Raw genomic sequence first — 17,298 nt, 5'->3', positions numbered from 1 at the left:
ACAACTACGCGTCACAATAATTAAAACATTTAGTTTAGAGCTGTAATGGAAGTGCTCAAGACACTACACAATTACTAATTAGCCTTAATTTGTTGTCTCATACAGTTCTGTTGCAAGCTCGTCTCTACGAAACGTTTCACACAACAGTCCCATTAATATGGGATTGAAGTGAAAATTCCCAAAGGTTTTTAGTTTCATGTTGAAGGTTGATCTCTTGTTTTCGTCCTGTTGAATGTTTAAGATGCTCATTATAGTCCAGTGCAAAGGCAAGAGATCTCTATAGCCTTACTCAATTAATAAGGCCAAAGCAAGTTCCAACAGACCCATAACACAATATCTGCAACGATGTACTAAACGCTCTTCAGTACCCAATTGGGTTGCCCCAGGAGCAGCCTTTCCATTACAGCCAAATTTGTCCAACAGTCTATCTGCGCCAAATGACCGTTGGAATATATTTATGGAATTAGCTGTGGAAATGGACTTCAAGGGTGCTTGGCATTCCCTCCTTCAGGAGTTATTAAGGGAAACACCTCTATTCACAATCACATAGCAAAACAACTTTTGGGTTTTTAGTTACTAAACCGTAGAATGTTCACCTTAATAAACCAAACCACGGTGCAAAAAAAAAAAAAAAATCCAGAAGAACAACGTCAAGAGGTTTGTGAATCATCGAGAACACCAAGTGGAAACCGAAGAAATTTCTAAGTTGGCATTTTCATTGGAGGTCACCAATGGACCACCAAACGTGTGAATGGACAAAGCGTTTGGTCATAATTAGACAACCATTAATCTGTAAGAGTTTAGAGAACTGAATTTAGAAGTAAGGAAAAGTTCAAAAACGGGTTTTTCTTTTTTTAAATTTACTAAAAAAATCGTAAGAGTTGAACTTATTCGGTTTAGCGGATTTCATTGGAAGCTTTGTATGGAATCTCAAGTTGGAGCAAACTTTGAACTTAAAGTGCTTCGTCTGCCTCTTCACCAAACTTCTATGCTGATCGATTCTGATATGCAGTGCAAACTCTGACCTTCCGTCTACTGCATTCCGAGCATTAGCTCTCAGCTTTCTAGGAACTAGACAAGTACCACCTTGTTATAAACAACAGAAGTTCCGGAAGTGAAGACTCATCATTCACACATATAAACAGCATAGTTTCAGCTACTATGCGTGTAGATAAACAGTGTTGTTTAGTAAACTGTTGTAATTGCCTCGCACCAAGATAACTACATCCGAACGAGATGCCAGAAAGTTAAAATATTTGATAAAGAAGTTCTATTTCTTTAAGCACTTTAGCAATTAAAACAAACTTCTACCACTTTCAATGTCGAGGCCGAAACGATACAAAGCGACACATTTTGCGCTTTTACTGGAATTTTTTGCTGAAATGAGAAACTGTCTTCTTATATTACGTTTGCACTTGTAGCTGTAAAAGTAGAGGCTGAACCGACCGCGGCAATAAACTCAGTCTTGTTCTGAGGTCGCAAAAGACCTACAATAATTTCTAAACAAATAAATCCACAACAAATACAGCGCAACATGGAGGTTATAGTCCCAGTGTAACCAATGAAACAATGAAATTTACAAAAACATTTCCTTAGAAGCAGGAAAGACAAAAATCCTAGATTTGTACAACTCTTGGCAAACAGAGTTGCAGGGCGAATATTTGTAGACTGGCTGTACTCTTTATCGAAACATAAGATAGTGGTTTTTGTGCTTAGATAAAGCAATCATTGATAAAGCAAGCAGTGTTTTGTACACAAACCAAAAGGAATAACTTGCGATAACATCTTCCTAACTCCGCCACGCACCCATTCGAACCATTCACTTCTACTTTGGATATCCTTACTTCCTCTATGTTCTCTTACAGCTACTAAGAGGAAGTATTGCGGTAGAGAGTAATTCTGAGCAGAGTTGTCTGCAGAAACATAAGGTTTGAGTTAATAAAAGGCAAAATAACGTCTGCTTGTGTGAACAAAATGCATGTAATTAATTTTTATTTTATTCGACCAGCTGGCCATTGCAGAGTAACTGCACTTCATCTCGAAACTTTCATTTGGAGTTGGGTGAGGGCAGTCTCACCTCTGAGGTTATATTTCAGGGTAATGTACCGTTTTCCAAAGGATATAATGTTATGAAGAAAGAAATGTGAACAAATGGCAGAGATTGAAGAAAATGTAAAGTAGCCAATGATAAGGGGAAGGTCGTGGGAGTATTTCCGGCTGTTCAAGTTGTCAAAACTGTGAAAACTCAAATTGAATAATCTGCATTACTTCCGGTAAGGGAAAGTAAATATGCAACGAGGAGTTTTGACGAATTAAGCAGAAAGTAGGAGCACGAGGAGGGGGCCCCAGAGTGGGGGCAGGGAGGCAGTCTGACCAGCTCCAGTTCCCACAGTAGATCGCCGCTTCCTTCTATTCAACATCCTACTTATCATTTTCAGCTTGTTGTCCTTAATGTCCAGCAATGATTATTAGTCAGTTTTGGAAACGCTGCTGGCTGGAGGTAGGGCGACCGGCTATCCAACCAGAGTCAACATCCGGCTCATTTCTTCCCTATGGTGTACATCGTAAACTAAAACTTAGACTGATTCGTGATAATCTTTTAGACATTATTTTCGCTGAAAATTGCCTTTGGGTCTCAAAGTTCAGTTTGTCTGAGCCAACTTGTAATTCAGAGTACCGATAGCTCAGTACAAAGAATATGTTGGACAAATTTTGTTCGATTCTGATGAATGTCTAGACTCTAGATAATCAGAAATCGATGCTTCAATGGACGAAAGAGTGACACTATCAGATTGTTCATGAACGCCACTCTTGGCGGCATCGAGTGGAGCAGCCAAGAAAGAATAGGCTGCAAGTCTCTAAAAGCAGCGTTTATAAAGCTTGGCATGAAGCATTCAAGCACCTGAGCTCTGGGAGTTTCCAAAGGAGTGTCAAACCATTTTCCTTTTTCAAGGAAACTAATCCTGTCTCACAAACGGTTGATGAAAACAATTCCAAACACTCGCTTGACTTTCCCCTACTGCAACTGAGTGGTACCAATTTCCCAATAGATGAATACTCCCTGAACACAGGGAGCAGCGTTTCTTTTTCAGGTGGCCTTTGTGGTAGATTTTGTATGAAATTTAATCGTTTAAGTTAATTTCAAAAGTGTCGCTAAAAACTGGACAATATCGGCCCTTCCGGTAAGCCGATTTGATTTAAATTTGGAACACAACTTGGACATTACCCATGAACGGGAAATACCCTAGATAGCGTTTAGCCCGGCCGACACACCTTCTTTAACAGACTCCTAAATGGAAAATGATTCCAATAAATATAAATTATAGATACTGTAACTAGTAGGGTTACTATAACTATTAGGGTTCAGTAAACGAGTACCAAGTTGCAAGAAAATCGTAGGAAACGTACTCAAGAAAATTTCAAAACCTAGAAACTGGTTTACTATTCAATGGTTGGCTGATTTTAACCAAAACCTTATTATCGCGTCCCCAAATATCCGAAATATTGATTGGCTTTTGAGCTATAGTGATTACACTTCCAGACCTGACGGAAAGACCAACTTTTAAAACCCACGTTTTCTAGCTCAACTTAAAACTAACATTTCTGGCGAAAAGTAAAACGTGGAAAATCTACCAGATTGCTTCTCTTTGTCCTGCAAAGGATTAGGGAAAGTAAAATCCAGCGCTACAGATGGTGGATGGTGATAGATGCAACATCGAGGGGTGGCGAATAGTAGAAATGAACTATGCGCGCAATGTTCTATCAGAGAATTCATACTCACAAAATAAAAGAAGTGCCCAATAAATAAATAAATAAAGAGGAAAAAAAAGGCCGTTAGTGAAATGTTTTCAGTTAGGTTAGTAAATGTAGAGCAGCTGCAAGAGGACGGTTGGAGCTGTACAGAAGATGGACTAACGCACAGATAGCCGCACGCTGTGCGTACGTACACCTCTATACGCGCGCGCGCTCACACACTTGTTGAATCTGTATATGTTCATATGTACATTGCACCATAATAATAATTAAATTCCTCCAAGGGCTGGCTGGCGGCTAAAATAAAAATATAAAAAAAACGTGGGAAATAATTTTTTTTATTTTTGAGTTAGCACTCAAGAATAAATGAAAATAATACTTTTTATACAAAAATAGAAAATAAAACTAGTATTACATTATTAGTTGACTTAATTTAACTTATTGAATACAGACTAATAAAGGAATGTTGTAGCCGATGGGAAATATTACAAAAATGGGGAGATCCACTTTTGCCTGGACTCGATAAATCCAAAATAAGGCATAACTGAAAACTAATTAGAAATGAACTGTGAAATGGTATTAGTTTCTCACCGCAGTGGTTTAATAACTGCTTCCTTAACGCAAACCAACGAGTTATTTAAACAAAAAAAAAAAATCTAATAATTTATATAGCTGTCTGTTGTGAGAGTTTAGGTAATTAAAAGTAGAGCTTTAAGACTGGTTCTGACCTAACTGGGGATTAGTGCTTGTACGATTTGATAAAAGCAATGATCGAACTATGTTCGGCTCGCACTTCTACCCTCGAACAAATTGTTTAAGCCACTATAAATGAAAACCTTTAATAACAAACATGCATCTGTAAAATGGACACAATAAATGTTACAAGTTGTTTGCAGAGAATTTGTCTTTCTACAGATAACAAGCTTCTTTTGGTAATTAATTTTGCTAAACAAATTCTCTCCAAAACAAAACTGATTTTAGCATTAAATAATAATTATCAAAAAAAAAAAAACTCACATTCAACATCTACCGGCGCAACTGCAAAGATGGTTAACACAATAAATAAATAATCCAAATTCTCTGTCATGATTTAAAAACAGTATACTGCCTCTCTCTCATAAATAAAATCAACCAACAAAACAAAACTTGTAATCCAAACTCTTCAAAAATCACCGCATGACCACAATGAAGTTCACTGCACTTTGCCACAAAACACGCGATATTAAACAGAAATTGTTGATTATTTCTGTTTTCTTTTTTGTAAACCGTTTAAAATCAATATATTTCTAAAAAAAAAACCTAGAGATAAATACAAACTGAACACTTCACTGTTCTACAGACAACATATTCACTTGTTCACAGGCCGCGCGCTGGCAAGCATCTGCTGGTGTACCACCAACTGGAAGTCAGTATTACTCCGCGCTCGAGTGTGGGAAACTAAGCGCTGCCTTATATCTTTCACATTGGCTAATTAATATCTTAATACGCAAAGTAAAAATGTACTTTCGTAACATTAAAGCAGTAGTTTGATTAATAATATTCACTAACTAATTGGTAATAAACAATCATGGGAGAATAAGAAATATATAACAACTAGGACTACTTTCTCGTGTACTGGAGAAGAAGGAAATGGCTGCTCAGGTTACTGTGGGGCGCCCCTTGTGGCTAGCCGCCCAACTATCCAACTATTTACCCTCTCTCATCGCAAGAGAGGCTCTCTGCATTATTCTTTCTCCTTCTCTAGTAAGCTGTAAGAGAAGAGCCACTTTCTCTCAAAACATGTTTCATCCTAGGAGCTCTAGAGCACTCGCCATTTTTTTTTTTTAAATTTGAAAAAAGGTTTCTAAAAACTAAACAATCTAACTTTGAACTCTGGTCCTGCAAATCCCTTTCTTTGAAGTTTACTAAATGTTAGTTCACTGTTAGGTATTAACTGAACATTGTAACTTTTTCCAGTTTGTTTATATTATGACGGTCAGTTCCTGGAAATAACTCTTTCGCATCACAAACATGATTGATCTGAATTGAATTTCCGCATAAAAAATTTGTTTATCAGCCATTTTATGTTTGTTATTTATACTATAAGCATCATGTGAACAACAAAACAGTCGTTTAGCTCCACTTGATCGGAGAAGTCATCCAGCGATGTCCCAAATATGGTCTGGTATTCCAAGGCTATTGCAGCGGCCGCTTCTTTTTCATTTTCTTCATGGTGTTAGTTGGCATTAAAGGTTTACTGAAGTTTAAGGTGAGAGCATTGTGGCGTTGTAGAACCTTGTTTGTAGAGTGTCATCCACCTTGTTGGTTTCCTGATGTTATGTGCTGTGAGACTTAGAATGGTGCGTCATTAAAGAGTCGCCGTGGTTTGGATTGAAACCTTTGCATTACAGGTTGGAAGGTTATAGAATTCCAAACTAATGCGCTGCTCAGCCAGATAGGTCTTGTTTATCGATATAATGATGTAGAGGTTGTAATTCTGCAATCCGTCCTCTATCGATGCAGCAAGAGCAATTGGATGTGATAACGAACGGGGCAGCGAATAATACCGAAGGCAGACTGCAATCTAGCAAGTGTCTGTCTATAAACATGTCCGGCGACCAGCGGCTCAGGTCTGTTAATTTCACCAGTTAGTAGATAATTTAAAGATGAAAAGTCCGCCATCAATCTTCACGTACTAAAATATAACACTTCCTGGTTAGCAACTGGTGGCATACATTGTATGTTCGAGTCCGAGGTGCTTGGAGACGGCAGTTACATCGATACTACCGTCTGCCGCCTCTAGCTGAGCCGCGCAGTAAACCGCTCGGCGCTAGACTGTTCTCATTGTTGACCACTGAATTTGTTTTTTTTTAAATGGCCGATTTGGAATCTATACTGGAGTCTGAGGACGTGGGCTCGGCCGAAATGAATGAACGGATCATCCTGATGAAGAAAAAGATTCAGTTGTCCGGTAAGTTAGTCTGCAGATTCTCCTTCCATATGTTTACTTCCCCCTACCACAGTTGTAGACCCTTTTCTTGATGAAATCGGGTTTTGTTCGGAAATAATTTATTTTTATTTGGCTTACAATAAGAAAGGAGTTCCAAGACGTCATACTTCCTCTCTAGAAAAGTTGGGGACTAATACACCGCTGTAGTTTAACCAAACCTCAAATTAGAGAATCGAACTAAAATTAATTAGAAAATTTTCAATTGGAAGACTCCCTTTATCACCTTTATGTTCACTCACCTCACCTGAGCATACGTCGATGGTAATAAATATGTCATAAATGGTCCGAATTCAGGTTTGAGTTAATTTTTACTTCTGTTGAAGTGAATCCTCCGCCCACCACCTCGGTAATTGGACATAACATTCGTCTGGAAAAGTAGCCTTCACTTTATTTCCTTGAACAGTGAGTGCGAGTATTTCCGCTGAAATATTCTTTTGAGGAACTTAGTGAACTTTAAAGTTCCAGCTAGGACTATTTACTTAGTCGGGGCTTAATCGAGGGAGTGCTTATTTCTCACTCGGTACTGACGCCAGAAGAGTACACCAGCCACACAGTTCTCACTTTCCGGCCGCAGTTGTGTAACATAATACTCCCTCCCATAACTGGCACCAATATCAGTATCTGAGGGAAATCTCCGACAATAGTTTCCCAGTTACAGTGGGAAAGTGAAATTGAAAGTGTGAGGCGAAGATTCCACACTTGAGGCGAGTTGTTGTTCCCACGTGTAATTAATTTCAACTGAATAATGGTAACACGTGAGAGTCGCTATGGCAACAAGCGGAGAAATGTGCAATTTGTAAATATTCTGAACCGCTGTAGTTGCAAGACTTCTTAACAATTACAAAACGTCAACACGGAGCGCTACATTGTGATCCTGAATCACAGTTGTTTGCAATTAAATTAAATTTTACTCAAGTTCACTACTTCTCAAGTACTAATTCTTCAAATTACAATATGATTGGTTTTATTGACTCCCTCTCTACTGCAGTCAGAACAATTTGTAATCGAGCGGATTTTCTATCGTGACTTTTCGCCCGAAATAGCAATTTGGCGGTCCTCTGAAGTATTAGGATGGGATTAAGCTGGAAGTTGATTGTGTTTTGCATAAACGTCATTCCTGTCGTTTTGTTTTATTGCCAAAAGTTTGACTATTTGGTGTCCTTCCAGTAACGTTTGTATAGTGCGTACCATTACAATGTGGATGTTGCAGAAAGTCAGAGAAAGGCCCAATATGAAGAATACGAGTCTCAGAAGAAGAAGAACACGGAGGAAATCCGAAGGCTGAAGAAAGCAATCAAAGAGAAGACAGTAGCGCGACCGCTGCAGGCCAGTAAGAGATTTTATTGTTGTTCTATTTCAGCGAGGTCATCATTTAAGGTCAGTTTCCAAATCGAGGAAGTTCCTGTCCAAAGTTTTCTCAGAAATAAAAATTAACTAATATCTTACCAGTCTGGAGATGTTCAAAATCACCATGCTTGACGTCTTAAGAGCCTCCTCCAGGAAAGGACCAGGGTATCTGCACTAGTTGAAATAGGTTCCAGGAAGTCTCGTACTTTTCCATCGTCACAGAGCTCCTTTAGCTCAATCACCAGATGGGCCAAACTAAAACTTTTTTTTCTCATCTTTAGTTTACCTCTTCTTTAACTCTATCAGTCGTTTTTTTAGAATTTATATGACCACTAAAAGTTTCCAAAAAGATGATGATGAGATTTTGAAAAATATTCATGTGCTTTATAATCTCACTTTGCTAGTAAATCTTATTAAATCTCCTCGCCCAAAACGTATATTATGGATGCGCCTCTGTAAATGAGTTAGTTACAGCTAAATATATGTTAAATACTTTTCCTCAAGAGCGAGGAAGTAATTACTGATTTAGCAATCTCTTATAAGTGATTAAAAGTACTACTTTATTCACTAATTTGATAGAATAATAGTAACATTAATTCACGGAAGTAAAAAAAGGTTCCATACTGTCACAAAACGTAACAAACCTCTTTTGTGAAATGTGCCTAAATTAAAAAGGTTAGTTTGTTAAAAATGAATACAATTTGGCTAGATCGCTGAGTCTGAGCCTGAGTCAATATTTAAATTGTTCATCTCAAACTAACATTACAGATTGATGAAAATATAGTGAAGAACAGCGGAGTGCCGAAACAGGAACTCGACTATTTCCTTAAGAAGACCAGAGAAGATGCCTTCCGCGTATTGGATCTAAAGATAATAGACGGCCAAAAAAGAATAGATCTGATCAAATACAAAACTGCAGAGGTAGGCTTGTATCCATGTATACCTAAGACGATCAAACCTTATACAATACCTTATACAGCTACCGGACAGTTTTAATTCAGCCTGGTTAGAGGTTACTCTAGCAACTTAGCTCACGTATATATGATGTAACCTACAAGTTAAAATCACTATTTCCTACTGTCAGATGAAAGTAAGAAATGAAATTAAAAATCCTCAAGAGGGTACATTTGGATTTGGCTGGCTGCAAATATTTATTATGGGTTTAGATTTTACAATGTTCTAAAAGAAAATCCACTTTTTAATTTCTTGAGCTTAGCACGTTCGATATTCTCCTTGGATATTTGATTTTTCAGCGCATTCTCCTTGAACTACTGCAACCCTAAATCCGTTTTAGGTTCTACCTACCCGCGTCTGGAGTGCAAAGCTTGTGAACTTTCGCACGATCTAATTGCTTCTATTTAGAAAGACAATATAACATTACAGCTAGAAGCTTGCGCAAGACTGGCTATTCAACATTTTGTACAGTAATGTGAACACTTTCGTAGTAATTAATTTTACCTTTCAGCTGAGAAACTTGAAGGTTCCTATCGGAGCTTCAAGATGAGCAATCTGGTCTCGTTGATTTAAATTCTTTTACTTTTGTGAGCAGTTACTAAAAACATATTGACAGCTACCACACGAAACTTCATCGGAATAGGAAAATCTGTTATCTTCATCAAATTACTGGAGATAGGAACGGATGAATGCACTGAAATTGCTGGCTGTGCACATGAAAAAGCATTAAGCAAGCGCACTGTGTTTCCATATTTCAACTGAGAATGAGCCGGCACTGTGTTGTGACGAGTTGTAGTAGGACTATGTTGGCTGCAGGGTCGAGGAAAAATAGAGAAAAGAATTTTGCAGTGGCCATGCTCTTAAATTCCGCTTGTAATTTTCCCTTTAAATGGATACCTGTAACGCTTTTAGCCGAAGCGAAACACGAAGCGTGGTCGGGTTGAACACATTGACTCCTCCTCTGCTTCGCAAGTTTATCGGCCTGCTCGTTCCCTGGTAATCCACAATGTGCCGGAATCCACTGGAAAGCCAGGTACTTCCTCATCAACCATTTCTTGGCATGCTCTTACATCTGCCGAAATTCCACTTTGAGATCCCATTACGGCTATTAACGCAGCTTCAGAGTCACTAATAAACACTACTTTCTGAAATTCTGAAATTTTTAGCTTCGATACTTAGTATTGTTCATAGCTACCAGCCCGATCTCAAAGGCAATCCCAAGCGGTTTATCTTGGTGAAGAGCGAATTTTAAAATTTTAGATTTTCGCAGCCACTGCTATTAGAGAACACTGCTGGATGTAAGAACTGTACAACCCTAAAGACAAAAAAACAGGTTCAATTCAACATTTAAAGGCTTTAAACTTTATTTCCAACAAATATAAATTTCCCCAATCGGTAGTTCGCATAACAATGTGAGAAAGTAAAATGCATATTGTCGAATTGTTTATTTTCAGTTAAAGAAAAAGTTGGCCGATGTGAGAGTCCAACTAGAAGATCACTTGGTCGCCACTGACCCAGAGACAAATAAGAAATATAATGCGCCTTACGAGAAGGTAAGAACTCTCTGAGGGACTGTATTGATTGACCTTACGCCTTGATAAAATAACTTTTTTCTGCAGGAAATATCAAGGCTGGAAAATAAGATCCATCTAGTTAACGTCAACATCCTGGAGATGCGACATATGCAGAAAAAGTACTTGAAGATGCGACAGAGTCTCCGCGATGACAGGGTGTACTTTGAGAGCACGCTGAAGAAGTATGAAGCCGAGCTGGCGAAACAAAAGGCCGAGATCAAGAGATTACAGGTCTCGTTTTCTCCTTTTTGAGCTGTTCTTAAGCTACATTATTCAAGCAGGGCTTGATACCTTATAAATAAATGTATTCTTTCCCTCAAGCAAAAAAAATATTGAATGAGCCCTAAATATCGAAATTGAATTTATAGCCTAAGTAAATGTTTCCAGTTTGCCAATTCAGAAATAGAGTTCTATAAAAAACCCTCGATCCGCTTCCGCAGTCATCATGTTTATTATGGCAGCCTTCCAGTTCCTTTCAGTTAATTCGCAGCACTCTAGCGTCCCCTTGCAAAACAAATGAAATAAACTTGAACGCTCTCTTAGAACCTCTTAGACAAAGTTCCCTGGGAAAATACTAGAATTTAAAGCACTTACATTCATTTTTATTTTTTCTATTTTCTTTATTATAATTCAGTAAACATAAATGCAATACAAAATAATAATGCATCAAATTTCAACAAAAATATCTTCTTTTTTAACCATTTTTAAACATATATACAGAAATAATTATTATTAAATAAAAAATAATATAAAGAATAATAAAAAATAATAATAATAAATAAAATAACTAATGTTTATTCTATAATATATATTCTATAATACGGCTACTGTGGTCACTGACTGTTGGTGGAGTCAAATTTCAATAATAAAGAATAACAATAATAATATGACAATATATAATACATACAGTAACAGAAACTTAACAAGAAGACATATGCTAGTATGTGGGAGAAACAGGAATAAACATTTTCGATTTTATAACCTATATATCGTCTTGTAAAAGTTTGCCAATGAAGCCCCAGTGCCTCCCATTCAAATAATCTATTATTTCATGTCCAGAAAGGCACTGCCGGCCAAGCCATTTCAATATTATCTCACTAAGCCGGCGACAGACAGCCAAATAGTGATACGTCCTATCAAAAATGTAGCAATCACATAATTCACAATATACGGGAATATCTTCTAACAGTGCAGCAGACTGCCGCTCATATGATCCAATGGAATGTTACACTGTAGATAGTGATTTTTGCCAAAGTTAAATTCCAGTATTCTGTAAATCGGACACTACATTCACTTACATTTATTTGATGTGCATATATAAGTTTCGAAAAAGACTAATGTTAGTATTGTCGAAAAAATTGCTAAAAACTGGAAAATATTTTGAGTAAAGTGATGACACGTTTGGTTAACTGATTTTCTTAAGTTTTGAAATTTCCTTTGCATATTAACTTCCTTTTATTATTTTGCCAGTAAAAAGACCGTAAATTAACAGAAATGGCATATTCTGCCTCCCTTTCACCCAAGAAAGCCATAAAATGATTTTCCTCAAAAGTTACGAATTCAAGTTTTAGAAAGCCGTTGTGTAATTAGGGCACCAAGGTTAAAGAGAATCGTAGACGTCTCTTCTAAAAGGTAAACAATAAAGTAAAAACTCTGAAAAGTTAAATAGGTCTTTCGTTTGAGGTATTTTGACCTCTAATCCGATCGCCCAATCAAAACATAGTTTTAGCTTCGATCGATTTTTCATTTGGGTGTTATTTTGTTCACACACGGTAGTGTCAAAGCGGATGTTTCTGATAAAAACTCAGTTTCAACATTTGGCCCGATCATGATATTCCCTCATACCTAGGAGTAAGTAATAATTAACAGCATTTGATGGCAACATAACCTGTTTTGATAATAGCTACTGTTCGTTTAGGGTGTGAAGGAAGAGGCTGTGAAGTTGCGCGACAAAGCTCGCAAAGCACTGGCCAAGCTGGAGGCTGAAGGCATCGCTAAGGGACTTCAACGGGAGGCTGAATTGCAAGCCATGAGGTGCTTTACTGACTTCACGGTTACTTGGCACTCTGTAGATAGTAACTCTGACATAACGCACTATATCCCATCTAGCGGCGTAGTTACAAACCACAATGTTGTACAAACAATTTAGTAGTTTTAAGGAAATTAGCCGTTTTGTACAAATAATTGCTGACGGTTAGTACAACCTGCGGTTTTATAGCAGATTTTTTTTTTTTTAATTATTAAATTTGTCTCTTTGGAAAATCTTAAGTTTGCAGAATCGAACTGTTAACCCTGAGTCTAACCCTACCTTTAAAATGTATCAAAATCCTTTCAATCTCTATTTCTTACCGGCCACTTTCTCTTCTTTCTTTATCATGCACAGTCTTCAAACATCTGTCTTTGAACTACTCCTTTGTTATGATAAATAATGTAACAATTGTGATGAAGATTCTGAACTGATGTGTGCTGATAATTGTTAATATCAAAATACTATATTGCTCGATAATCAACGTCAGACATGCTAAGAAGACAATGCATTTAAATGTTTGTTTACTTAAAGCATTCTTCTGAATGGAAATAAAGCAAAACCATTGACGTTTGGTTTTAAAGAAGATAATGTATTGCCTTCTTAGGTAAAAGAATGTATTTGATTAGAAAACTAATTTTTTCTCAATATAAAGAGGAATTTGACTGTTTAGTTTTTAATTCGCACATTAAAGAAAGATATGAGAGTGGAACTTTAAAAAGGTAATATGTTAACAGACTAACTACTGCTGTTTAGAAAAGCATTGCAACCAATTTTTGAGGAGTTTGAGATAATGTCAGTGGCTAACGAAATCCATAATTTATGTTAATAAATGTTGCCTCGTCCAGAGACAATCAAAGAAACCGGCAGTACCCAAAATGGCACTAAGGAGCATGAATCATCCAATAAACTTGGTTTTCGCTGTTCTCTGTCCCAAATTGATGAGAGAATACTGTTTTGTCAATCGCTATTTTTGTACTGATCCTGTCTATGATAATATCAGTGTCAGTATCAGTATCATTGCATCTAGAATTGATAGCATGCTTCAGTACCATAATGTGGGTTGATATAAAGTGCCTATGTTCAGACGGGAAGTGGAAGAGAGTAGAGCCACCCTGGAGAAAGTGGAGAGGAAATTGGTGCCCAGCACAGTGAAGACCGTCACACACCACGACTCGCTTGAACTGGAATTAGAAGTGGACAATCGAGACGAACTCAACAAAGACTTGATTGAACAAAACATCGCTCGACTAAAACAAGTCACTGGTAATGTATAAACATAATTTCTGATAAAAATGTCCCCAGTTGCAAGAAGGTTAAGTATTTCCTGCAATTTCCGCAACGTTGAATTTAAAGCTTTGCAGAGATTAATTTTTAATGCACATCAGTCTCAGCAATTTTGTCAACAATTGTTTTCTCGATGTTGTGCAGGTGCTAAAGACGAAGTTGAAATAATAGACAAGTTTAAAACTCAAGCTGAAACCAAAAGAAGACTGGTCAAATTAAAAGAGGTGGTGGAAATTGAGAAAAAAGATTTGGAAAAGAAAAAGGAAAAACTAGAATCCGAACTTGAGTCTATTCGCTTTGCGCAGGTCAAAGAAAAAGAGCAGTAAGTATATTAGTACTACAACGCGTGCCTTCAAAATGTACATTACTTTATTAACTTTGGATGAAATTAATAGTATTACAATCATTTTGCTGAAATTAACATTTCGTAAGTTCACAAATTTGAAAACATCCTCTAGATCCTTACTTTCTTGCCCGCAAAGAACAGAATAATGCTTATAAAAAAACTTACATAATAATTTAAGTTGGATACAAGATATTTGGGTATTGGGATCGACCTCGGCACCGAAAAGCTAGTCGGACGTTAAGTCCCGCCTGAAAAAGTAGGCAATTGACTAAATCTAAAAAGAACTTACTATAAAGTTCGACACATCTGTAAATCACACGATTATGATTTATACGAGTTGCAAAGAAATTTTGTATAAACGGTGATTCCGAAACGTTATTAGGTTTTGTATCAAAATAGCTATCAAACATTTAAGAAGATTGTTCCAATAACGAAAAATTGAAGTGAGTAATTGTCTAGGTAGCTTGAAAGTTCAAAGATCGATTGCCTATTCTTAAGTAGATTTATTGAATGACGTTTGAATTAGGAATGAGGAAGATCTGGAGAGGCTGACAAACGAGCTTCAAGAAGCTCAGGCGGCCAGAGATCAAGAAGAGAAAGACTTAGAAGAGGAGAGGGGCCACTTGGAAACGTTCAAACAGTTCTACTATGAGCTTTGCTCCAGTATAAAGGTTTCTCTTCTAAAATTTCTAGTATTTAATTGGAATAATTGAATTGGTGCAAATGAATAGCTGATAATGTGAGGATTATTTGTGCAGGATGTTACTGACTGCGCCATACCGCCCTACTCTGACCACCATGAGGAAGTAGCTGAACTGGTGCAGGTCACTATGGACAAAGTGGAGGCCATCATCAAGTTTGTAGATGAAAACAACCTAATGGACGATATTCTTCATGAACAACTCAGTGTAGGTACATTTGCCAGATTTGTTTTACTTGTTTCTGCGGTAATTTGGAGTTAATTTTCTATTACCTTGTTTTCCTAGTAACTATACGTGTGCGATTATTAGAGAAACAATACGAGAATTATTAATCTAATTAAAATTATTACTATCTAATAAAGTATTTATTTAAACTTTTTTTAATATCAAAATATATACAATTAAATAATTTACAAGAAATAAACGTGCTTAAGAATGCGCTAACAAAATATAGGCGCACAAAACAAACACACGGAAAGTTAACATTGACATAGGCAAACAAACACAGGGGATCTTCTCCCCAATAATATATGTATTTATATATATAAAAACAGTTTTGTCAATAATAGGCTGTAAAAAATTTAATTGTAACGTAGACTACGAGCATTAGGTTGGGATTTGCGTCTCCAACAGAAGATACATTTGATTAACTTAAGAACTGTATAGAAACGTGAATCTATCTGTTTTCTGCATGTTAAAAAGAAAGTCAAGTGCTCTGGCTCATCAGGTTAGCTGTGATCTGAATATCTATTCCTCTATTAGAGTTAGCACTAAACTATTTTCTGTGTTAGGAGGATGAATGTCTGTGGGTGGAGGACCCGTACGCGGCCAAGAAGCCAGAAAACGAGAAGGAGAGCGATAAAGAAGAGACTGTGGATGTGCCGACCAGGAGTTTTCTCAAGAGGCAGTCCCAGCTGATTGTGGAAGCCAAGACTAAGAAGAAGGGATATCCAAGGGATTCAGGCTTCCCTTCCTCCTACAAGTAGTCCATATCGTCGCTGATTGCGATCTCTCAGATGTGATTCATATCGGTGACTTAACAATATATTAGCACTGGATGGGTGCGCGGGATACTACAGTGATATTGCTTTGAATGTTCAGCTCCACTGCCAGGATACAATGCATGTCATCTAATTTTGCTTATACTCTATCAAATTTGGGCAAAATTAGTAATTATTTTGACTTCCCTCAGAAGCACTTACCAAGAAACTAAGCTCATCTACTTAAGAGAATTAGGATGTAAGGTATTCTGTTTGAATAGAGAGTTCAACAAATTTAATAAGCTTTTACTTCTTACGGAAAGGCCCAAATAATAAAACAAAAATAATTATACGAATTGACACGTTATTTAAGAAGAAACTGCGTAAATTCTGGCAATGCTGAAGGAAAATTACGCAGCTTACATAAAAAAAAAATCAATAAACATACTTTTTTTAAAACATAAACCTTTTTCCCTTTTTTAAATAGTTTTTAAGAGTAGCTAGTGCTTTCTCTCGCTCCTAAACAGAGTAGATTCCTCTCATGCTCAATAAAGGTACCATAGGAACCTTTCATGGCAAGTCTACCGTCTCACTGTCCTACTGCCTGAATGCCCGGAAAGTCAGAAACTATGTACCAATACTCACCAGAATGTTGAACTAACATCGTAGGACTTAGTAGCTGGTAGACCGCTAAGAAAATTACCTTGTATTAGCGTCGTATATCCCATTGATGAACATATAAACTTGATCTGTTTAAATTATTTTGTAAACCCATTCTCTGAAACAATCTCAATAAGAAAGTGATTGTGATGATTCCTAAATAAAATTATTCGTTTTTTTTAATGCATTTCTTTCTCAAACCAATCTCCTCCCCCCAATGAAATATGGATGCCAAGAATTTTACATGTTCGCTACAGCTCATTTTGAAAGAGAATGGGGTGCCTAAAAAGAAACTTACAGGCAAGTATACAATCCATGCCTGTTTAGATCTTCTGCAAGTTTTTCTATGTAATAATAACCACACGAATAATGAAATTTTGATGGAAAATTGTGTAAACATAAAAAGCACAATGTTTATTTATTTTTGTTATCATATTTATATTTTATTATTTATAATATGTTCAAAGAACATTACAATTATTTGAAATACACAATACCATGTTGGACAACAAATTTATTTAATGTTTGTTTCTTCTCAAACTTAAGAATTTGTTTTATTTTATTAAATTGAAACATATGAATAATATTTATGTAGATAATAGCTTTTATTTTCCTTTTTTTTACAGATGATAAAAATAAAAGTGTAAAATAACTATACTCAAAATAAATATCTTAACATTA

At 36.6% G+C, this 17,298-nt stretch overlaps 2 protein-coding genes across 2 annotated transcripts in view; one reads left to right on the top strand and one right to left on the bottom strand.

The window, feature by feature from the left end:
* N (neurogenic locus Notch protein) overlaps positions 1-5,234 on the bottom strand; it is a 116,566-nt gene extending 111,332 nt beyond the window's left edge. The window contains exon 1 of the mRNA XM_074123704.1: positions 4,771-5,234. Coding sequence (XP_073979805.1) covers positions 4,771-4,840 — 70 coding nt within the window. The 5' untranslated portion in view covers positions 4,841-5,234. The remainder of the gene's footprint in view (positions 1-4,770) is intronic.
* Positions 5,235-5,475: 241 nt separating this feature from the next.
* Positions 5,476-17,213, top strand: CCDC151 (Coiled-coil domain containing protein 151). The gene is made up of 11 exons (XM_074123893.1): positions 5,476-6,703; positions 7,953-8,068; positions 8,858-9,010; positions 10,498-10,596; positions 10,663-10,848; positions 12,536-12,651; positions 13,731-13,909; positions 14,075-14,252; positions 14,803-14,947; positions 15,035-15,184; positions 15,769-17,213. The coding sequence occupies exons 1-11, from the start codon at positions 6,607-6,609 to the stop codon at positions 15,961-15,963; spliced, it is 1,614 nt and encodes a 537-aa protein (XP_073979994.1). The 5' UTR covers positions 5,476-6,606; the 3' UTR covers positions 15,964-17,213.
* Positions 17,214-17,298: the final 85 nt, after the last annotated feature.

The sequence above is a fragment of the Rhodnius prolixus genome, unplaced genomic scaffold (assembly GCF_049639745.1).
Source record: "Rhodnius prolixus isolate KJV_2025 unplaced genomic scaffold, Rpr scaffold_1, whole genome shotgun sequence".
Taxonomy (NCBI): domain Eukaryota; kingdom Metazoa; phylum Arthropoda; class Insecta; order Hemiptera; family Reduviidae; genus Rhodnius; species Rhodnius prolixus.
Note: the sequence above shows the minus strand (reverse complement) of the source record. Positions and strands in the feature narration are given on the sequence as shown.